The sequence below is a fragment of the Elephantulus edwardii genome, unplaced genomic scaffold (assembly GCF_000299155.1).
Source record: "Elephantulus edwardii isolate Elephantulus edwardi_28Jun2011 unplaced genomic scaffold, EleEdw1.0 scaffold00151, whole genome shotgun sequence".
NCBI classification, from domain to species: Eukaryota; Metazoa; Chordata; class Mammalia; order Macroscelidea; family Macroscelididae; genus Elephantulus; species Elephantulus edwardii.
In genome coordinates, this window is record NW_006399901.1 from 569,053 (window position 1) to 591,009 (window position 21,957).

At 47.5% G+C, this 21,957-nt stretch overlaps 1 protein-coding gene across 3 annotated transcripts in view; it reads left to right on the forward strand.

Annotated features, from left to right (window-relative positions):
- MTMR3 (myotubularin related protein 3) overlaps nt 1–18,503 on the forward strand; it is a 161,023-nt gene extending 142,520 nt beyond the window's left edge. The window contains exons 10-20 of one of the 3 annotated variants that reach the window (XM_006894775.1): nt 478–683; nt 1,354–1,485; nt 2,510–2,621; nt 5,814–6,009; nt 7,248–7,433; nt 9,486–9,656; nt 11,662–11,807; nt 12,537–13,923; nt 15,014–15,124; nt 15,561–15,649; nt 18,181–18,503. In XM_006894775.1, coding sequence (XP_006894837.1) covers nt 478–683; nt 1,354–1,485; nt 2,510–2,621; nt 5,814–6,009; nt 7,248–7,433; nt 9,486–9,656; nt 11,662–11,807; nt 12,537–13,923; nt 15,014–15,124; nt 15,561–15,649; nt 18,181–18,352 — 2,908 coding nt within the window. In that variant the 3' untranslated portion in view covers nt 18,353–18,503. The remainder of the gene's footprint in view (nt 1–477; nt 684–1,353; nt 1,486–2,509; nt 2,622–5,813; nt 6,010–7,247; nt 7,434–9,485; nt 9,657–11,661; nt 11,808–12,536; nt 13,924–15,013; nt 15,125–15,560; nt 15,650–18,180) is intronic. The other 2 variants (XM_006894774.1, XM_006894776.1) reach the window with 2 other exon arrangements.
- Nucleotides 18,504–21,957: the final 3,454 nt, after the last annotated feature.

Below are 21,957 nucleotides of genomic sequence, written 5' to 3' on the forward strand. Positions count from 1 at the left end.
AGGAATCCCCAAGGCTAGAAGAACATAGCTGCTGCTTTCATAGTCAGTGCAGAAACACACCTTCTCTGTTTCACCATCTGTTACGTCACAGCATTTAGGTTCTGCATTAGACACGAGATATTGATGTTTCATTATCGGGTGATAGAACTAGTGTAGTTGTTGGAAATAATTTTTAACCTTTCTAAAAAAGTAAAGATTTAACTTTGACTATTAATTTATTTTCTCCAAAAAGTAGAGTTTTATTGATAACTTTACAGAAGTATCTATAGTGGTGTGGTAATTGAGAATGCTCTAGGTAGATTTTGCTATTCTTGTTGATATTTAAAACTTCTGCCCTCCATAATGCTGAGAGGAGTCAAACCTATTGTCATCAGGCTGTTAGCATTTAAAATCCACTTCCCCACAGTTTGTGTGAGCGCAGAATATCTAAATGGAGGCCCCTGGAGGGTACAATTGTTGGTCTTTCATCCTGCACAGGCACCAGAGCAATGGAGCAGTCATCGCCCGTTGTGGACAGCCCGAAGTCAGCTGGTGGGGCTGGCGGAATGCAGACGATGAGCACCTCGTACAGTCAGTAGCCAAAGCCTGTGCCTCCGACTCCCGATCAGGTGGCAGCAAGCTGTCAACGAGGAACAATCCTCGAGACTTTCCCCACGGAGGGGACCTTTCTGATGTGGAATTTGGTAAGCATGGTGGAATCTGGGGGTTTGCTTTCTGGACTCTGGCAGTCTTTTTTTAAAAAATAATTTTAATGAACATTTACAGAGATTTTGGATTTCCATTCATTCATTGCTGCCCTTCTCTCCCTGCCCAGCGCCCCCCCCCCAGTCTTTTTTAAAATTGTATCCCCTGTGGAAAACCTACAGGGTTTTGGGTTAGGGGGTTTTCTTTTTTTTTTTTTTTTAACACACTAGTGCAGCTTCATTTGAGTGGATTCTTTTGAATCAATGTCTTTGCAAAGAATCAGAAGACCCTTTGTTTGAAACTTATTTTAAGAGAGAATGGAATGTTTGCTTTCTTGCCTTTGTGACAAGAAAAAGGTACATGTAGGGTCTCCTAGTCCTTGGGGAAAATACAGATGAAGGACTCCAAATAAGAAAATGAAGACTGGGAAACTGGGTTCATGTGGGGTTTAGGAGTTAGTTTTAGAGACAGTAAAAGAGAAGACTTGGCTGAGAAGGCAAGATAGAAAATTAGCCAAAGAGAGAAGTTCTATGTATGAAGGGTTCTGGTTTGGTAATTTTATTTAGATGACTTAACTTTTGCACTGTAGTGCCTGTGATTTTTATTTTTGCATAGTTTTGAGAGAGAAAAACTTAACTTTTCTTTATATCTCCCTTCCCATGCCTCTAGATTCTTCTCTGTCAAATACTTCAGGAGCAGAGAGTTTAGTCATCCAGCCGCAAAAGCTTTTGATCTTGGATGCGCGTTCCTATGCAGCAGCGGTGGCAAATCGAGCCAAAGGTGGAGGCTGTGAGTGCCCCGGTGAGTAGTAAGTGCTTTGGCCTCTACCACTTCGTTTGTCCTAGGGAGGCCTGTGCATGCCCATCTGAGACGACTTTGCAAGGTGAAATGATGGCAGGCGTGTTCCTCAGCCAGCCTTGAAGCACTAGGGTTTCTCTTTGGATTCTTTATACTGTCCTCCTCAGGGAGAAATAGAGGGAAAGGAGGAGGGGCTCTAAAACCAAATAATCTTCTTGCTCTCTTTTCAGCCATTAAGTGATAAGGAAAGAAAATCTCTCATTAGATCACCTGTTCATATTGAAAACTGCTTTTTTAGTGGCTTGATCACACAGTCTCCTAAAAACTTTATGTTGTACTTGTGGTTATCACTGGTCTCACAGAAAACTCCCTACGTGCCTTCTACTTAGAAAGCCTAGGATGGAAAAATGAGGCAAAAAATACAGGAGGCTTACCAGGTGCCTCTGTCCTGCCCTCTAACATCTGTTTGCGAGCTGACTTTTCCCGAGGAGAAGCTGTGTAGGTTTCTGTTGGTGTTGATTGTGTGCTGACAAAGCAGATGAGGGCACTGTGCTCCCTTTTCAGATATGATCTAAGCTGCACTGAGGTGAAATTTGAATGCAAGAAGACACCTTTCTACCAGCCTCTTTTCAACAGAAGCAAAGAGATTCTGGCCACATGAGTTAGATGTGGCCCAAAGAGTAAAACTGGGGTTACCTACAACCTTATATACTTGTCAATTTAAAAATATCACCTTCCTCCCCCCCCAAAAAAAACCCAACAAAAATAAAAATAACAGCTTCCATTTTAGTTATCTTCACAAATCTAATCTTGTGTCTTTACACTTTCTGCAAAGACAGCCAAAACTCAAACAAGGTTTTCCTCATACAATCAGGGACGAGATTACTAGTTCCACATCAAAACATTGCCGTTTCATTAGTCAGCAGCTGCCAATGTTTGTTTTATAGCCAGTTTGTGTCTTTTACATTTGGCCATGTGGGTTTTAAACTCAACATATTTGTCTTCTCTTTATTGTTATTCTCTGCAGAATATTACCCGAACTGTGAAGTTGTGTTTATGGGGATGGCGAACATTCATTCTATCCGGAGGAGTTTTCAGTCCCTGCGGTTGCTGTGCACACAGATGCCAGATCCGGGAAAGTAAGACCAAGGCCCTGACTGTAGTTTAGCGTTGTTGTGGTGGTTGTACTGCCAAGTTGGAACCAACCCATAGCTGACTCTCCAGTGAGTTTTCAGAGGCCACTAATCGCACGGGAGGAGATTGCCCATCCCTCTCCCTTGGAGTGCTGGTGGCCTTTGGGATCGCAGCACAGCTTCTTGCCACTAGGCCACCTGAGCTCCCAGTTTAGCATTACTGTCAAAATTTTTTACATGACTTTGGAAGTATTTTTCCTTCTATTTCTTGGTAGACTTCTGTTATACTTTGAGTCTGCAGGCATTCTTTAGTCAGTGACATAGTAACACAGTGGAGAGTTGGGAGGAGAATCTGGTCCTTGGAGATGTTTTCAAATGTATAGACCTGAACATGCCTCAGCACACAAAACTGTGACATTGTCTGCATGCTTTGTCTGGAACATGAATTCTTTTCTCTTCCACATTGCTTTTGCCCCAAATCATTTTAATGCTGGTTTCTGACGTCCCGTAGTGACACTTCTCTGCTGTGAGCTGGAATGTTTATACCACAAGGAGTCAAAATTCATTCATAACCTTCTGCATCTGCTTCTAATTTCCAAACTCCTCTGTGCCTTATTTACTGAGAATATTATCATGATTTTTACTGCTTATTAAAAATGCATGTCTGGTATTTGCTATAAAGAAAGTAGAGCACCCCTCCCCCGAAACTGTTTGAATACAAGATAAATTAGGAGGAATGCTCTGTAAAACAAATATGGAGAGATAAATATTTAACAGCCTCTTTCACTGTGAGAGGCAGTGCCAGGGAACACAGCATTGTCTGTCTCTGCTGTTTGTGCTGGAGCCTCGTTACCCCACCAGGTTCTGTCTAGTTCATGGTCACATCAAATTTTACTATGATCTTTGAGTTATGAAGTCAGATTGCTGCTTCTTGTACTCGCCCATGGTCACAAATCATTCAAATCATTATAGTTGCCCAAAGGGTGAGAAGCAGCCATCCTTTGGGAAGAGCTGACGGAAGGAGCAAGTGTGCTGCTCCTCACTGGCATCCGCTGTGCAGGTCCCACAAGGCAGCAATTAACTCTGTCCCCCTTAAGGTGCCCAGGGAAAGCAGCTAGCCAAGCCCCAGGTGCTGCTCACTGACCATGTAACCTTGACTAAATGACTCAGTCACTGTAGGTCTTGAGTTTTCTCATGAATAAAATGAAAGAGGTAGAGTTAACACTTAAACAGTCCCTTAAGTACCTTTGCAAAATGCGATAATGTTGGACAGTGTTTGGTGGAGCTCTTCGATTAAAACAAGCTTGAAAGCAGGAGTGGCATCCACTTCCAAAATAGCTTGCCTCTGGAAACTCTGTGAACGTGGAGAAACAAAGTTATATAAGTGTCCAGGTCTTTAGTTTTCTAGGGTCACTATGAGTCGTCTACGACTCGACGGCACTGGACAACAACAACAAAGTACCTTTCATATATTAAAATTATTTCTTTTAAAAGGGGATTTAAAAAAAAAAAAAAATGGAGGGCCAAAAAGATGCCATTGGCTTGGACCCGACCCAAATGAAAGTAAGGAAGAAGGTAATGCTTTGTCTGTATCTGGCAGAAAATCATAATGCAGCAGTAGAGTATCCTTTATGTATTTTTTAGGGTCGGGAGAAACTCAGGCTGTGGTGGGACCAACTTTAAATGAGCCCTCAAATACTTGGATGTATGGAAGGTGAAGGGGATATGTTTTTGCTCCCTTATGAGAACAATATAAGAGAAAGTGGAGTTTGTTAGCACCTCAATTGGCAAATTCTGGAATGCAAATTCTCTATGTGGATAACACCAATTGGAATATTTGGCTAGATTCAGGAACCTTCTATTGGTTCTCTTATTTGTCATTTCCCTCGGACAAAGGACATAATTTAGTATTTACTCCCCTAAGCCTTCACTTTTAGTCCCTTCCAAGCCTATGTGAGGAGTGAGAAAAAACTACTGATCTATTAGTTTCTTTTAGAAAGTCTTCTCGGGTCTCTAGTAGAAAATAGAAAGTTACATAACTGGATTTTTACCCACAACGGACTTACAGCTCAGTATGGCATAGGAATCCTTACTGTTCACTGAGCACTGCACTGGGATTTCAGCTTTAACTGAGAGATGACATCAGCTAGTGAGGATTCATAATCTGGTTGGTAGATTTGAACTCCCCCATGTGAAGTCAGTGCTTACGTAGGGCGTTCTGTTATATGAGTGTGGAGAATGACCTCCCTACTTCAGACTCCTAATCCTTCCTCATTCCCAAGGTCTGTGGACTTTCTCTGAGTTTCCTTTCATTCCTTCCTCTGACTCTTTGAAGTGCTAACCTTGGGTTCTTAACTACAAAGTTGATAGCATTTGGGAGAATTCAGAGTTGCTTTTTGGGGGCTGAGGAGAATTCATGACAGGATACAGCAGATGAAATGTTAGCACAGTTGAATAAGAAGTGTGATCAACTTGTGATTAATCCCACGGGCAACCCTTGTGATCCAGTGCTTTTGAAGATCTTTGGGAAAAGGATTCTTTTTTCTAGAGGCCAGTAATACCTCACAGCCGTTAGGTATGCTCATTGGCCCAAGTCAAAATGATGAGTTTGGAGCCGTCTAGATTTGGTCAGTAGATTATTACCAGTTGTCAGTGTTGGAAGGTGGTGACATTCTGGAGTGTTGTCTTTGTAGCTTTCATGCATGTGGCAGTGAGCTTACATCATAGCATAGGTGGATTTATGTTTATGAGATAGGTTGTTTATTTTTTAAATCTTTTTCAGTGGGGAACTGGTTAGGCAGAGTCACTGGTAATGAAATACAAACATACTTGCACTTCAGAATTGGCTATTTTCGGTAGGAAAAGATTCCAGAAAGAGCCACTTTTCTTACAGTGTATACATTTATCATGGACTGAAAGATAGTGGTTCTCTCTGAAACGAACCATATGTGTTCTAAAATAAATGGTGGTTCTGTTAATTGTTCTCCCTGTTTCTAAGGGTCCCCACTCTGTTGCACAGTGAGTCATGGGTCTCAGCCGTGAGCATGCTACATAAGCACAGATTGTTTGCTTTTGCAGTGTTCTGTTTACAGGGGGAAAACTTTGGGAATTCCTTTTTCATTTTATGGGCAATGGGCATGATGGAGTAAGTCATGAAGGCCAGCATTTCCTTATCCCTCCTGTTTTTCTTTTTTATAGTTGGCTTTCAGCTCTTGAAGGCACCAAGTGGCTTCATCATCTGTCTGTGCTTCTGAAATCAGCACTTCTGGTGGTGCATGCTGTGGACCGTGATCAGAGACCGGTGCTAGCACACTGTTCAGATGGCTGGGATCGTACCCCCCAGATCGTTGCCCTGGCTAAGCTCTTACTGGATCCTTATTATCGAACAATAGAGGTGGGTGCATTTGTATTTAATACTTCAAGATATGCAGCAAAGCAGGAGAGTGTCACAGAGCCAGCCTCTAAGATGCCTAAGACCTCTCTGAAGAGTGTATACTCAATTCTGAGGTGGTAATTAGGAAAAATGAAATTACTTTGCTCTTTTACCTGAAACCTTTTAAAATTGTGGGTAACAGTGTATTGAGAATATTGACAACCTGGCTATGTACTTGGAAATGTTTTGTCTCCCCTAGAAGAATAAGGCTGTTGTAAAAAAGATCTTGTGGAGCTCTGGTGGCCTAGTGGCAAGAAGCTGCACTGCATTCCAAAAGGCTCACAGTTCAAATCCACCAGATGCTCTGCCAGAGAAGGAGGGGCAGTCTCCTCCTGTACCAGCCCAATCCAATTCAACAGCACACAACAAGGGAAAAAAAATCTTGTGTGCCTGTTGTAACTGGGTTAGTTAACACCACAGAGTGTTCTGTGGTATAAAAGCCCCTCTCTCAAATACCTACCTGCCGCTCAAGAATGTAAGAAACACCATGTAGCTTTATCAGAACCAAGTCAGAACCAACCCATAGCTGACCATCCAGCAGATTTTCAGAGGCAATAAATCACATGGGAATTGATTGCTGATCTTTCTCCTATGGAGCAACTGGTGGATTCGAACCACATGTCTTTGGGTTGACAGCATTCTCCCTTACCACTCGACTACCAGAGCATCCTAGGAACCACCATGAAGTACCTTTAAAAAAAAATGTGTGTGTATATAGTTATGTTACACACACACATAAGTATATATGTGTAAGTATGTGTGTGTATATACATATGTCTATACATATCTGTACATATGTATGTATATGACTATCTGTAAAATATAGCGTGGAGAATTATTTTATAAATATGACTACTTAAGCATATTACCAGAGGCAGAAACTGAAAAGAAAAAATCTGAAAGAAAATTGTGGGGCTTTTAGATCATGAGTGAAAGAATCTTTTTGAAAAAGTGGATTCAAGGGTCAGGTAAATCCTTCCGTGATTATAGTATGGAGTTCAGGGATTTGGAAAATTTTTTTACACATGAATCTGGTGTCCCACCAAAAATACAGCCATTGTCTGTGGGCCCAGACAAGCCCCGCTGATGGCTTTGCTGGAGGCTGTCGAAGGATGATTGCCGTCGTGCCCAGCACGGGCTCAGACTAGCCCAAATCTGGCTCGACCCGTCAGTGGTCTCTCTTGGCTGCTTCCTTGCAGGGTTTCCAGGTCCTCGTGGAGATGGAGTGGCTGGATTTTGGCCACAAGTTTGCCGACCGGTGTGGTCACGGGGAGAACTCGGATGACCTGAACGAGCGCTGTCCAGTGTTTCTGCAGTGGCTTGACTGTGTCCATCAGCTTCAGAGGCAATTTCCTTGCTCTTTTGAGTTCAACGAAGCATTCCTTGTGAGTTGGGGCTTGTTGATTCTGCCCTGGGGTTCCTCTGATGTTAGCGGGTGGCCAACTTGCTCAAATTCTGTGGACTTTTGAAAATTTTAGAGAGGGGAGAGTCTCCCATTTTTCATTAAAAACCAGAAGCAAGAAAAAGATACTTGTTTACTTCGTGACTCCAAGTATATGAGATTTAAAGTCCTTGAGTTTGGTGAGGCTTCACTTTGATGAACACTGTTGTGCCTTTGAATTAATCAGCACGTGTGTGTGAATTGAACAGGGTAGAGCTGTCCCCGAAGGATTCCTTGGCTGTCATTTTTACAGGAGTAGATTGTCAGAGCTGCTGATTGGATTGAACTGCCAACTTTTCAGTTAGCAGCTTTGTGCTTAATTGCTGAGCCATCAGGGTTTGTCAGAACAGATGCTGGAAACCCTAAATGGCAGTTGGAAGATAGCCATGCAGACTGTCTGTGCTTCCTGTGATCCAGCCACCAAATCATTTACAGCTCTCTTATGTCCTCTGCTTCCTTTCCGTCTTTGTGTGCCATCTAATCAGAACCGATTCATAGCTGATCCTCCAGTGGGCTTTCAGAGGCAGTAAATCACCAGGGAGGAGCTTGCCCATCCTCCTCCCCGAGCCTTTGTCTCTGTATCTCTTTAGCCTGGACCTCGCCACTTCATTCCCCTCTTTTCATTGCCTGTGAATCAGAGCCTCCAGTGGGTTTTTAGAGGCAGTAAATCACATGGGAAGAGAGCTGCTCTTTCTCTCTCGGATTAGCTGATAAGTTCAAACCAGCAGCTCAGCTCCCTACCCACTAAACCGCCAGAGCGCCCACACTTCACTCTACAGTCATATATCCTGTTGTAACAACTTAGTATCTTATTTAATGCGGCATTTCAATCTTAACATAATTTAGTATGTATCTTCCACCCTAAAACCCAGTCTCTCATCAGTCTTTCTACCTCACCAAATGACAACACTCTCCTGTCATCAAAAAATCTTGACGTCATCCTTCACTCTTTCCCTTTTATACTCTTGTCAGTAGATTCTGTAGCTCTGCTTTCAAAATATGTCTCCAGCTTGATTACGTATACTGCTTCCTCATCTCTCACCACATTTGTCCAGAACACTGCCATCTGCTCCCCCAGGTTCAGGGAAAGTTAGACAGCAGAGAAATCCTTTTAAAACCATGAGAGAGAGATTCTGAAATCCATCTTTAGTGACTTTCCAGTCCACACGGTGAAAGCTGGAGTAAATGGCCTGATAATTCCTCCTCTGACATGACCTCCAGCCTCGTTTCCTGCCATGTCCCCCCATGTGATCTTCAGTGGCACAGTGCACCCCTGCTTCACTGTGCTTGCTGTTGCCTCTGCCTGGAGCCTCCCCAATCACGACTGCTGTCTCGCTTCCGTCAGATCCCTGCTCTGCCTCCCTGTTCTCTCTAGCACAGTCCCGCTCCTACACAGCCAGAGTGAGCGCCACAGGAGCAGAAGGGCTGTTTGAGTATTATTGCCCCTCCAGCTTCAGTGGTGACGCCTGGGGCGGCGAGGGGCTCAGAAGGATGCTCGGATGAATGAGCAGTTTTCGGTTTGGTTTTTTTTTTTCCTAGATGGAAAGGAGTGCTTTTATTAAAAAACATTAGACTTTTGTTGTGTGTACTCTTTTTTAAATTTTTTTTATTATTATAATTTTTATGAAAATTTACAGAGACCTTGGATTTCCAGTCATGAATGAGCAATTTTCAGAGTGAGCACTTAGGTCAGGTTAGGCTGCTGTACTGTCCTGGGGACCTTGCTCATGGAGGCTCCCCCATTGTTCCGTCACTCACAGGTTCTGAGACTGTTCGCCGGGGAGGTGAAGGAGAGTGGGGGTCTCTCCCTGCCATCTTTTGGTTTGTGAATGGTGGCAGTTAGCATTAGCCCATGGAATTGGCATTGTTGGAGGTGGCGATTGTGTGGCTTAGTTGACTCGCTAATCCTTGCAGTCTCTCTGGGTTGGGGAGGTGGCTGGGCTGCACCTGGGGAATGCAGGCCCCACTGCCTCATTTGCCTTGTTGACTCCCACAGGTGAAACTGGTGCAGCATACCTATTCCTGCCTCTTTGGAACATTCCTGTGCAACAACGCCAAGGAGCGAGGGGAGAAGCATACTCAGGAGCGCACCTGTTCCGTATGGTCACTTCTCAGGGCAGGCAACAAGGCTTTCAAAAACCTGCTGTATTCCTCTCAGTCCGAAGCCGTATGTATCTCAGCCTCTTCTCTGTCATCATCAGAAGGAAATGGGGTGGGGTGGAGAACCAGGAAAACCTTATGAGTAGTAACTTCTGAAACGATCACAGGCTGGGCTGATGCTGGTTTTTCTACTGATCTGTTTTTTTTTTAACTGATCGGTTCTTAAAACAGCCTGTTTTCTTGATGATCTGTGACCCACTTGTCACCATTGTTTCTTTAGAGTGGTTTGACTACCTTGCCACTCTGGATGTGCTCTTTTCTAATACTTCCCCCAAAGAGCTTATTTCTAGCACGTTCTACTTAGAAAGTGGAAGGGGCACTTTAGTGTCCTCTGGAACCCCTGACAACTTGGGCTGGAGAGGCTCCAAGGCCCCAGTGCCTTCCATTGTCAAGAGGTGATGCTCACCACCAGAGGTGCTTAGCTCAGAGCAGAAAACTCAGGCATGTGTGATTCTCTGCTCACAAAGGGAGGGAGCTAATAGCTCCTGTAAGAATTTGTTGCCCGAGTGAATGACTTGTGAAAAGGAGCTACTTGCTTCTGCATGCCGGAACATGACAGAATGCATCTTAACTCTTAAGGAGTCAGAAGGAGCCTAACTGGAAGTCATATTGCTCGGCTGGACTAGTAATATGCTGCTTGGTTTAAGTAGTCCAAGGAAGGATTTAAGCTACCTGCTTCTCCCTTTCACTGTGCTTGCTGGGACAGTAACAACACTGGAGAAATGTCCTCCTCCTCACATGATTCATTCAAATGAGCCTATAAAAGAAGCCTGATAATGTCTTTTGAAGCCAAGTTTTTGTACCAGGAGAAGAGACAATCACCATTTAATAGAATGACTCACTTTCTAATGCAGTAAAAGCTGATGAAAATCTGTCATTCAACAAAGGTGACCTAAGGAATGATTAGAAACTGGCTTTTAAGAATGCTTTTGATTCGTGTGCTCACCAGAGGCAGTTGGATGAAAAACGCTGCCAGACAGAAATCTCTCCTGTTGACCCTCTCGGGAGATAAGACGGTGCTTCTGCTCCCCAGATTCTTTTTTCCCCTTTTTTCTATTTTCTGAAATACTTTATTTACTCCTATTTTTTTTTAATTAGTTTTAATGAAAGTTTACAGAGACTTAGGGTTTCCATTCATTCGTTTGCACTTTTCTCCCTGCTCACCCCTCCCCCCAATTCGCTCTTCTCTTTGAAAAGTAAAAAAAAAAATTCATTGTTATATGGTCCCTCCAAATCCACTCCACTGTGCAGCCTTCGTTTGGGACTCCTGTCATGACAATAATACCTAATCATATATCCCTTTTAAACAGTTCCCTCCCTCATCTGTTTCAATCAGTATACATTATTTATCCCCCTCTTTCTCAGTCTTCCCTCAACCCTGTTGTCAGTCCCCTTTTACAACAGTGGCTCTATACAATATTTGTCCTTTTGTGACTGAGATACTTCACTCAGCATCATGTCCTCCAGGGTCACCCATTTTGTATAGTATTTCATGAGTTCCTTGTTTTTCAGTGCAGCATAGTATTCCATTGTGTGAGTATACCACAGCTTCTTTGTTTGTTGACGGGCACTTGGGTTGTTTCCAGCTCCTTGCTATTGTGAACAGAGCTGCAGTAGACATGGGTGTGCATATATCTGCTTAGGTGGCAGTTATGGTTTCTTTAAGGTGTATTCCCACTAGTGGAATTGCTAGGTCAAATGATATTTATATCTGCAACTTTTTGAGAAAGCGCTATACTGCCTTCCACAGTGGTTGTACCATTTTACACTCCCACAAACAGTGAATAATGTCTCCAGTTTCTCCACAGCCTCGTCAGCATTTGATGTTTGCTGTTCTATTAAATTTTGTTATTCTTACTGGAGTGAGATGATATCTCATACTTGTTTTCTCCAGAGATTCTTACTGTGCCTAGATAATGTTAGTTAAGTGCTTGGTTTTGATCCTTGCTTCCAATCATTTCTAAAAGGCTTGTGATGGACAATGTTTAATCCTCTGTCCTCCCTTTCTTTAGGTGCTGTACCCAGTGTGCCATGTGCGTAATCTGATGCTGTGGAGCGCAGTGTACCTGCCCTGCCCGTCCCCATCCACCCCCGTGGATGATAGCTGTGCACCGTATCCAGTCCCAGGCACCAGCCCTGATGATTCTCCATTAAGCCGGTGAGCCCTGGCTCAATGATCCAGGCTTCAAGCTCTGTGTGGAGATGTTCTTGCAGGGGCTTGTCCTCCGAGATGGTCACATTACATTGTTGTCTGGCATCAGACATTTCCCTTAGAGCTCTGAAGTTATCTGAGGGAAGTCAGAGGATGTCCAGGCCTTAAAGCCACGGAGAACCCGATTTCCTGCAGGCCCTGAATGGTTCTGCTTCATGTGTTAAACAGTTTCTTAGGGATGCAGCAAATTCTTTGTTCCTTTGTGACCACTTTATTGACATTTCCCCCACTGCTCTGCATGTCTGCCTTCCTGCCAATTATTTGTTCTTGTCGGTTTGAAGGGCAGATGCTGCTGGATGGTAGAAAGTACGGATTTGCTCCTTGTGAGTTAATATTGACTTCAGACTGAGAGATAAGCTAAAATACTAGAGAATCAAAAAAGTTAGCCATGCCACTTGTCTTGGCCACTAGTTGAGAAATACACAGGATAGTGAAGGAGGTCGTTTTACAATACCTTTTGATGCTGGCTCATTTGTGTGCATTGAGCATGGGACAGGAGCCTTGTGTGAGACGTCTCAGACTCCACTGGGACCTTTGCCTCTCTAGCTGCTATGTTTCCTGGAGTAGCTGTAATGGATTCAGCTGTGAGACAGCTGCCCCCTAACACCTGTCACCTCCTTACTTCCCTGTGAGTAGCTTTACAGGTTCTCATTCCTCCACATTCCTTTCTTTTAGGCTTCCAAAGACAAGATCGTTTGACAATCTCACCACAGCCTGTGACAACACCATGCCCCTGGCGAGCCGGCGCAGTAGCGACCCAAGCCTCAACGAGAAATGGCAGGAGCACCGGCGCTCGCTGGAGCTGAGCAGCCTGGCTGGTCCCGGGGAGGAGCCAGCAGATGTGGACAGCGTGGGGAGGCCCGCCAGAGGGCTGGGGGGCGCCGAGCTGTCCGTTGCAGCTGGAGTGGCTGAGGGGCAGATGGAGAACATTTTGCAAGAGGCTTCCAAAGAGGAGAGTGGGGTCGAGGAGCCTGCGCACAGAGATGAGACGCAGAAGGTCAAAGAGGAGGTGCATTTAGAAAATGAGAGCCAGAGACAGATGCCTGCCAGGCCCGCCTGTGTGGTGGAGCTGGGAGATGCTGCCCCTGGGAGCCACCTGGGCCCAGACCTGTCTGTGTCCTCCCCAGGTGTTTCTGAACCATACGGTGGGCACAGCGTTCTCCCCAGTCTGCTCCAGGAGTCCCCCACAGGAGAGGACCCTCTGCAGATCCCTGTGGAGCAGCCTCAGATAGGAGCGGTCCCAGAGGACGGAGAGGAAGCAGCTCTTCCCGTCCCAGTTGGTACAAAAGTTGGCTGTGGTACCTCACAGTCAAGTTCTCTGCTGCCTCCTCATGTGCCACCTGAGGCCAGAGGACCAAGTGTGGACATGTTAACGGAAGATAAGGTGAGGCCAGAAAATGAGCCCCAAAGCCACCATAGATCTTCCCTGGTAAATAGTGGCCGACTGGGTGGCAAGGACATCCTTGGCCAAGCCATAGAGCCCAGGGCTTCAGAGAGGAACCTGCTGGAGAGGCCCTCCATGGGAGCTGAGGTGCACAGGACTTTACCTGGCCACGCCCACAGCCCAGCATGTTCCCCTTGTGCCTTGCCTTTAGCTGAATGTAAAGAAGGGCTTGTTTGCAACGGTGCCCCTGAGCCTGAGAACAAGGCCTCTGAACAGCCCAGAGAGCTCAGCCCTCTCCAGAAGTACCCCACGCCCAATGGGCACTGCAACAACGGCGAGGCTGGCCGGAGCAAGGACTCCCTGAGCCGCCAGCTGTCCGCTGTGGGCTGCAACTCCACCCACTTCCACTCGAGGACCTTGCACCACAAGTGGTTACAAAGCCACTCAGGGAGGCCATCTGTGGTCAGCAGCCCTGACCAGCCTTCTCGTAGCCACCTGGATGACGATGGCATGCCTGTCTACACGGACACTATCCAACAGCGCCTCCGGCAGATTGAGTCAGGCCATCTGCAGGAAGTAGAAACCTTGAAGAAGCAAGTCCAGGAGCTGAGGAGTCGTCTGGAGAGCCAGTATCTCACCAGCTCACTGCGATTCAACGGGGACTTTGGTGATGAAGTGGTGAGTACATCATGGTTTCTGCAGAAGCTGCCCAAGGAGACAGGGCATGCTGAGACTGGATGCCTTTGTGCCCAGTGTGTGGTGACTGGTGAAAAACTGGATGGTCCAGAATTAGGCTGGCGAGAGAAGCTGGCAACAACGTCAGCCATGTAAATGAGTCTGCCTCTACCTCCCTGCCCATTTCCTTCCCAGGAAAGCCTTGTAGGTAGAGAAGGAAGGGTTAGGACTCTCCACATGGTTGGGCGGACGTCTTAGGAGATCCTGTGTCTTATGAAGAGCTTGACACCTGGACTGTTGTAGGGTGATGTCAGATGTTCCTGTCAGAATATAGTACCTTAGGCTCTAGTAATGATCCCCCACCCAAAATAAAATGAAGCCAAATGAAACACACCGTGAGCTGCAACCATGGAAGCTTAGTTCTTTAATAGGTGTTTGATGCCTAGTAATGGGAGTAGAAATTGAGACCATCGATTGGTTTTGCGCTCTAGAGAAGCATTGGCAGTGCCAGGACTTGGTGACTGGGGTGGGGGTGTCAGAGAGGAGGGCCTCTAAGTGCAGGCTCCTCACTGCCGAGGTCTGACTCTGCATGCTTACCTGCAAGGGTGGACCCAGCTCTGCAGCAGTCAGCGTACAGTAAAGGCGAGCACATCTAATGATCTTAGATTCAGAGGGATTACATGGTTTTCCTTCACGTTATGATGGTTTCTCAAAGAATCCTTCGGAAAAAGGAAGACCTGCCCAAAGTCGTAACTCAGCGGCGGGTAGGCCTGGAACAGAGTGTCCGCTGGCATGTGGAGCTTATGCTCCTTTCTGGTCACTTCTCCCCTAGCTTCCTTTCTGGAACCCCGAGCCCATCTTCTCACTCCACAGCCACCATCTAGAGCCCTAAACATGCGTATACCTCTTCCAGCTGAGCTCAGCCTAGTCTCTCCACCTGTTTATCCCATTCTTGGTTGTAGTGCATCTAGTGAACGGCAGCCCTAACACCTAGGCCAGCAGTAACCCCCCATGCTCCCTTCTGTACCACACCTTTTCTTCTTCTGGGAGGAGACCAGGTTCATTCTGTTCAGCTGTGTTTGTTTGCCAACAGACGTCAATCCCCGACTCGGAAAGCAATCTGGATCAGAACTGTTTGTCTCGCTGCAGCACAGAGATTTTCTCTGAAACCAGCTGGGAGCAGGTGGATAAACAGGACACGGAGGTACAGGCTCAGCCCCTGCTCTGAGCACCATCCATGCACCGGTTTTGTGGTTCTTCTCCACTCCTCTCCCCACCCCACGCCCCTGGCCAAGGAGTAACCTCACAGTTAGCTGTGAGCCCCAGCGAGCCTAGAATTCCTAAGCCAGGACCACTTAGCAAGCTGGCCTGCATTCCTCACTAGTGTTCTGACCTGGAGCACTGCCAGCTCTCAGAGCCACCCAGGGTGCTGCTGCCTGCTGCTGTGTCTCAGGGGCCTTTGGAGTCCCTGCAGGGAAACGATTTGGACGCCTTTCTTGTACTGCTGACATCGGACCTACTGAGTTGGTACAGCTAGAGCTGGTATGGTCCTTGAGACCATCGCTGTCCCCAGTGTGCTCTGCTGGCTCCAGCTGGACACCCTGGCCCCTTTCTCTAACCTGGCCCCATCTGTTTTGCAGATGACCCGCTGGCTCCCTGACCACCTGGCTGCCCACTGCTATGCGTGCGACAGTGCCTTCTGGCTCGCCAGCAGGAAGCACCACTGCAGGTGCCCTTGGGGGGTGTGACTGTGTGGAACCACAGGAGCCTGTGGGATGGAAGGCTGGCAGTATCCCAAGACCCACTGGGTTTTTAGGACCGCCACCCCTCTTTCAGGCCTCTGAAATCAGTGTCTGCAGAACTGCATTGGCTAACTGATCTAGGTCAGAGTAGCCCCTCGGTTTTGAAATGTGCAAGTGAGAGACTTTTGTTTTGCTTCCTGAATACTTGGGAACAAAAGCTACTACTCAAACCACCGTCTCTTGTTCCCTGTATAAAATTACCCTCCATTCAGCATGGCTACTGTGAGCCAATCTCGGGTCCCTCTGTAGGCTGGAACATCATTTTCCTGTTCTTTCCCCTGCTCTCTGGCCTCAAACTTATTTTGTAGGGCCCATGGTGAACAGGCCTAGCTGGGGTGGGGTAGGAGGGTCATAGGAACAGCTGAAGATAGTCTTCTGGTCCTGAAGATCTGGACTTCTCTCTCTTTTCTAGTGAGAGTTACTAGAGATGCTTTGCTCCAGCTGTGGGTGGTATCTGTCTGGCACTGTGTTCAGTGTGTTTAGGATAGGAAGTGCTGCTGAATCATATAGCACACCCATATGAACGAACCTGGAAAACGGCCCTCTCTGTCCAATGACCATGCTTCTATGAGCATGTATCTCTCAACCCTGCACCCCAGCTCAAATGTCTTTGATCAGCTTCTCCTCTGAGCTCTCTTTCCCCTCCTTGCAGGGACACTGACCGTGTTGATCAAACGTGGTGAGCATTTGCAACAACCTGTCTGTGATGTCTGCATATCTCCAATAACTTCTTCAAACTAACGCTGTCCTTTCTCTCCCCTCTCCACACTCACTGGCATGAAAGCCTGCGACTGGAGAGCACAGGCAGGCAGGTGGGCTTGGAGGGACAGCAGAGCAGCTGAGGGAGGAGTCCTGCAGGGCTGGATTAGGCTGCAGTTATGTCCCTCCCTTCTGGCCACAGGTCAGCAGAGCCATCCTGGCTGTGACGAGAAAGGCTGCTCTGGCAGCGCTGCTTTGTGGGGAAGCCAGGCAGCCTTTCAGCCATGTCTTTTGGCTCAGTCTCTCATTGAGTTGCAAGGATGATGGCTTGTGAGTTCTGAGTCAAACAGCATCACTGCTCCTTTTTAAAGACAGGAACTAAAGAGAAGTGATCTTTCCAGAGAATCACTTTAGCATGTAAGATATCCAGGAAAGACTTCATTTAGGATCATTAAGGGTCCCTGAATGAAATCAGGTTGGAAAACATAGCTGTTCAAGTTCATGATCTGAACTCTTAACAGGGATGAGGAAGGAAGTAAGTAAATAAATAAATCGAGGTGGCTTTCCTTTATGACCACAAGCTCCTGTAGATGTCATACTTTTTGGTAATGCACACTGTTTTCCCAGTGAAGAGCTTACTGAACGCCAGAGGATGAGGTTTTGTATGTCTGGTATAGTTCTGTGTGCCCTTCCCTTGCACTGTGTCCAGGCTTTCTCTTTTTGTAGTATTCTTTGGTCCCCCAACAGCATTCAGATTCTCTGCTCCTGTTAGTAGCTCTTGATTCGACCTTGGGTTTGCATCCTGAGGAGTGCGTATGTTTAACTGCCCTCCTTTTGTCTTTGGTGGACTATGTCAGGCTCCTTGAGATCTCCTGTTCTTGGGCTTATTGGCATTGATTTGTCCTTGGTGTTTCAGCAAAAGTGGGGACATAGCTGGGCAGAAACGTGCTGGGTTTTCTTTCTGTTAGTTACGAAGGACTGTGGTCTGGACAAGCAGGCCTTCAAGAGAAGGGGAAAGATGCCTTCAGGCAGAGCTCTGGGGGTGGAGGGTGGTTAGCGAGCCATAATTAACTGACACTGATCTAATAAAGATGTGTACGTGTGTTTGTGCACGTGTGTTCATCTGTGCTCTTGTCCTCCCACTTCTTTCACTGTGAGCATGTGTCACAGGCTGCTCGTCTCCTGGCTTTGCATGCTGCCAGCAGAGCAGTCCCAGATAACAGCAGTCTGTACTCCATGTGCCTGTCCCTGGGGAGCAGCAGGCTCCCCCCCCCCGGTCAGGGTCTGGACACTTTCCCCATCTGGGCCGGAGAGTCGTTTTTCTCATCTGAGGGGATTGGAGGCAGTTCCACTCTCAGAGATGACACATTCCCAATAGGCCATTTGTCCAGTGGCTGTGGCCTCACTAGATTTTCTTAGTTCAATACTTGCCATTGAGTCTGACTGCTTTTGCCCTGGGCCCATTTGTTTGCACAGCGCTCTCTCAAGTAGCATCCTCTTGTGTCCCTGACAGCCGGGAGCCATGGTAGCAGGGCATCCAAGTATTCTTGGCTGCAGAGTAAGAGTGTGTGTGCACACACCGGGTAGGGTGCCTGCCCTGCCTCTCTTGTTTCGGGGTTAGAGAGATGAAGGCTTGATCCCAGAGGAGGTTTCAGCACATCTGAATGACACACTAAGCAGTTCTGTCATCTGAAGTTGGTTTCCCCACATGCTAGCTTGCTGAAATTAACATGGCTTTGTTTCTTTTTCTCATCTCAAGGAATTGTGGGAACGTATTCTGCTCCAGTTGTTGTAACCAGAAGGTTCCAGTTCCCAGCCAGCAGCTCTTTGAACCCAACCGAGTGTGCAAGTCTTGCTACAGCAGTCTACATCCCACAAGCGCCAGCATTGACCTCGAACTGGATAAACCCATTGCTGCCACTTCAAATTGAAGCTTGAGTGACCTGGAGCAGAGGCCCAGCTGTCCCAGGACGGGCCCACACAGCCTGGCAGACTGAGAGGCCGTGCAGTTTGGGATTCGGACATGGAACCACCTGTGCTGAGTGACAAATTTGGGATGTACCACTGGATTGTAGATGGATTCCCCCCTTTTCTGACGCACCCTTTCTTTTTCTGCTCTCAAAAAAGAAAAACAAAACCTCCCTGATTGTCTTAAAAAACTTTTTTTTAAATGAAAGACCAGAGGTTTCCCAGCCCTTGTAACTGCCAAGCTGCCTGCTTTCAGGCTGTGCTGTGGGTTGGCCTTGGGGCGGGAGGAGCCTGGTCAGAGGCCTTGAGACTGTGAGTGCAGGAGAGTCAGTGTTAACATATGGAATTAGACCCTCACCAAGTCAGAGCTGATTGGAAACCTTGGCTCCTGGGCACCATCGCCCAAGTGACAGATGGATACGTGGGATTGCCACCTGCAGGGGCACAGAGCAAATGGAATGCCACAAGGCCCCCTTTTAGGAGAAGGAAATATATGCGCCCCGAAGCAGGAAGAGGGCCCTGGAATGGCTGGCCAGCACCCTGAAGCAGGAAGAGGGCCCTGGAATGGCTGGCCAGCCCAGCTCCTTGGCAGCAAGGAACGGACTGCCATGCAGGATTCTGTTCCTAAGACCCAGGTTTTCTAGGGACTCTTTTGCTTTTAGGAGGTCGTCTTCCCTTGGCCAAGCTAAGTAGCGCCTCCCCGCCTCAGGCATCCGTGCAGACTGGCCACAAGGCAGTGCCCCACTGCTGTGATCAAGGCCAGAGTCTGCCCTGAGCCCAGGCACCTCTGGAAGCCCATGGCGCCTCAGCCCCTAATCGCTGCTTTGGCCAGCACGGGCATCCAGACTCAGGGTTCCAAAAAAGTCCCATTCCCAAACCAAACCAATCATGCATCTCCCTGGCAAGGGGTAGAATCAACCTTTTAGGGTACAAGTCTCGGGAAATGGGCTCATGTACTCATTACAATCAACCACCCTTCTCCCTCTTTTCTGAATAGCAGCCCCTGTCCTGCTCCTGTGGTGCCCACGTGGGCTCTGGCTGCTGGCCAGTAGTGAGGGGCCACATGGGGAAGCTGCCGGGCTCCTTATGGATATGACATGGCCCATAGGAGATCCAGGGTGCCTCTGTGAGCATTTTGATGTGGTTTTCCGAAGAAGCTGAAATCAGGACTCGGGGCGGAGGCGGCTGTAGGGAAGGCTGGAGAGGACTTTGCGTTTGTGCTTGGAAATCTTGGTGCCCATCTTGTGCGCCTGCCCTCCCTTGGATGTGAGCATGCTAGGCTCTGCTCAAGCTGTTGACCAGAAACAGGGCAGATAACAGTGCGGGTGGGAGCCTGGCCCTGCTGTTCCTCCCCTTCCCTGTTGGGGAGCAGTGCCCTGGTGAAGGGTAAGTTGTCTCAGGAAGGTCGCTACTGTGTGTGCCCCGAAGTGGCTAAGATGTGGCCCTAAGCCTTCTGAGGGGGTGGGGGGCAGTGGTCGAGGCAGAATTAAAAGCAACTGAACGTGTCTCCGACCCCCCAGCACTGCAGGTTCCTCAGATTTGAGTTCGTGGTAAAACAGGGTGTGGCTGTCTCCCCAGGCTCTGCGTGGCCGACTGGGCAGGCGGGAGAAGCTGTCAGAACTGAAGGTTGTGCAGTTCTCGTGACAGGTGCCAAGGTGACAATACGGGTTTCTTGGTCCGATGTACAGTGTGAATAAATGCTTGCAGCTCTTAGTCCTTTTTTGATCAAGGAAGCACTTTTTTATTCATATTTTCTTTGTATGTAAAGGAGGAACCGTAACTCTCCATAGCTGTACATATAACCTTTTTCTCCTAAAGAGGAGTCGGTCAGTGCTCCTATATTTTTCATTTTTTTTTTTGTCAAAGCAAGAAGTAAATACTTTAGAACTGTTAAATATATAAATAAAGTGAATAAAGTTTAGTGTTCCGCATGGTAGCATTTGCTAACTTCCTGATTCTCTCCCTGTGTTTGCCCCTCTGTCCCTTTCCCCTCTCAACACAGGAGACTGGGGCCAGGTACTCCTGTTGGCTGAGGGTTTCTTTCCAATGTTGAACCTCAGCAGGGAGCCAGTACCCACGCATGCACGCATGAGCAGGGAAACGTCTCCTTTATGATCTCACCCCTCCAGCTCTGAAGCTAAACCAGTCAGAGCTGTCAGGTGTCCTAATGCTCAGCAGCAGTCCTCCCTCCCTTCCCTGAACTGACAGCAGTCGTGGTGCTTTATCTGCTAATTTAAACCACCTCGGCCCCAGGCTCCCTCCCTTCTCTGCTGCTCTGATCTCAGGGCAGCCAGGCCCTTCATCCCTTGGAGCATCAGGGGCACCTGGAGTGACCAATGGTCACAGAACCTTGTCTGAAGAGTGGACAGTAATGTCAGGGAGGGCCCAAGACTATTGCCTTGTTCTCCAGAGATGAATGAAGTTTGGTTGGGCAGAGAGAATTTGGGGGCAGAAAACAGAACTGGATCGAGGCTTCTTTTCCCCATCCATTCACACGGGGTAGGGGAGGGAACACACGCGGAGACACCCCCCACCCCCGCTTCCATCCAGGCATGAGGCCCGTAGCATTTATCACTTCTTGACTAGTCCTTTCCCCTGTGTCCCTGTTGGTGGGCTTTGTAGGAGGGAGATTTGATGCAGTTCCTGCTTAGGGAAGGCTTGTATTGGATGGCACCCCACTTTGGAGTCACCAGCCTGTCATCTCTGCAATGAGTTGGTCAGGCTCCAAAGAGTAACCCTGTTTAGAAATGCCCTGAAAACCTTGTTGACTTGAGGCCATGCGTTCCAGAGTAACTATCTGGATACACTGTCTTATTAAAGAGCAGAGCTGAGCTGGCTGTAGTGTGAAAGCTGTGTGGGGCATCCAGCATCTAACTCAGAATCTGGCCACCTGAGACTCTTAGTTTGTATATTCAGGCTGTTGTTGTTATGTGCCGTCGAGTCGCTTGCGAGTCATAGCGACCCTATGTACAACAGCCTTAAACTCTGCTCTGTCCTGTGCCAATCGCACTGTCTCTGACACTCCCATCCCCATTATCCCAGTCACTGAACCAATCCACCTCATAGAGGGCCTTCCACCCTCCCAAGCATGACGTCCTTCTCCAAGGACCGGTCTCTCCTCACAACATGTCCAAAGTATGTTAGATGGAGCCTCAGAATCCTTGCCTCCAAGGAGCCACCCAGTTTAACCCTTTCCAGGACAAATCTGTTTGTTTTCCTAGCAGTCCATGGTATTCTCAATACCCTTCTCCAGCACCACAGCTCAAAGGCATCAATTCTCCTTCTATCCTCCTATGTACAACATATTCAGACTAAGTTGTGAAAAACTGAAGTCCTTATCAGAGCCCATGTTTGTCTAGCTGGTATGTTTGGGTCTGACATGCAAACTAGGAGGCTTCTCACCTACTGAAGATGTCCTCTTGATCTCTGATCTCTACTGTCCTTTTAAGAACCAGGGCTAATTCAGAGGTGCTGTTGCAGCATTGATTTCAGGGGCACCCTGCACTCTGGACTGCGGCCCCCACCTGAGCATGTTAGCTGGGCAAGGGCTGGTGGTGGTGGTGGAACA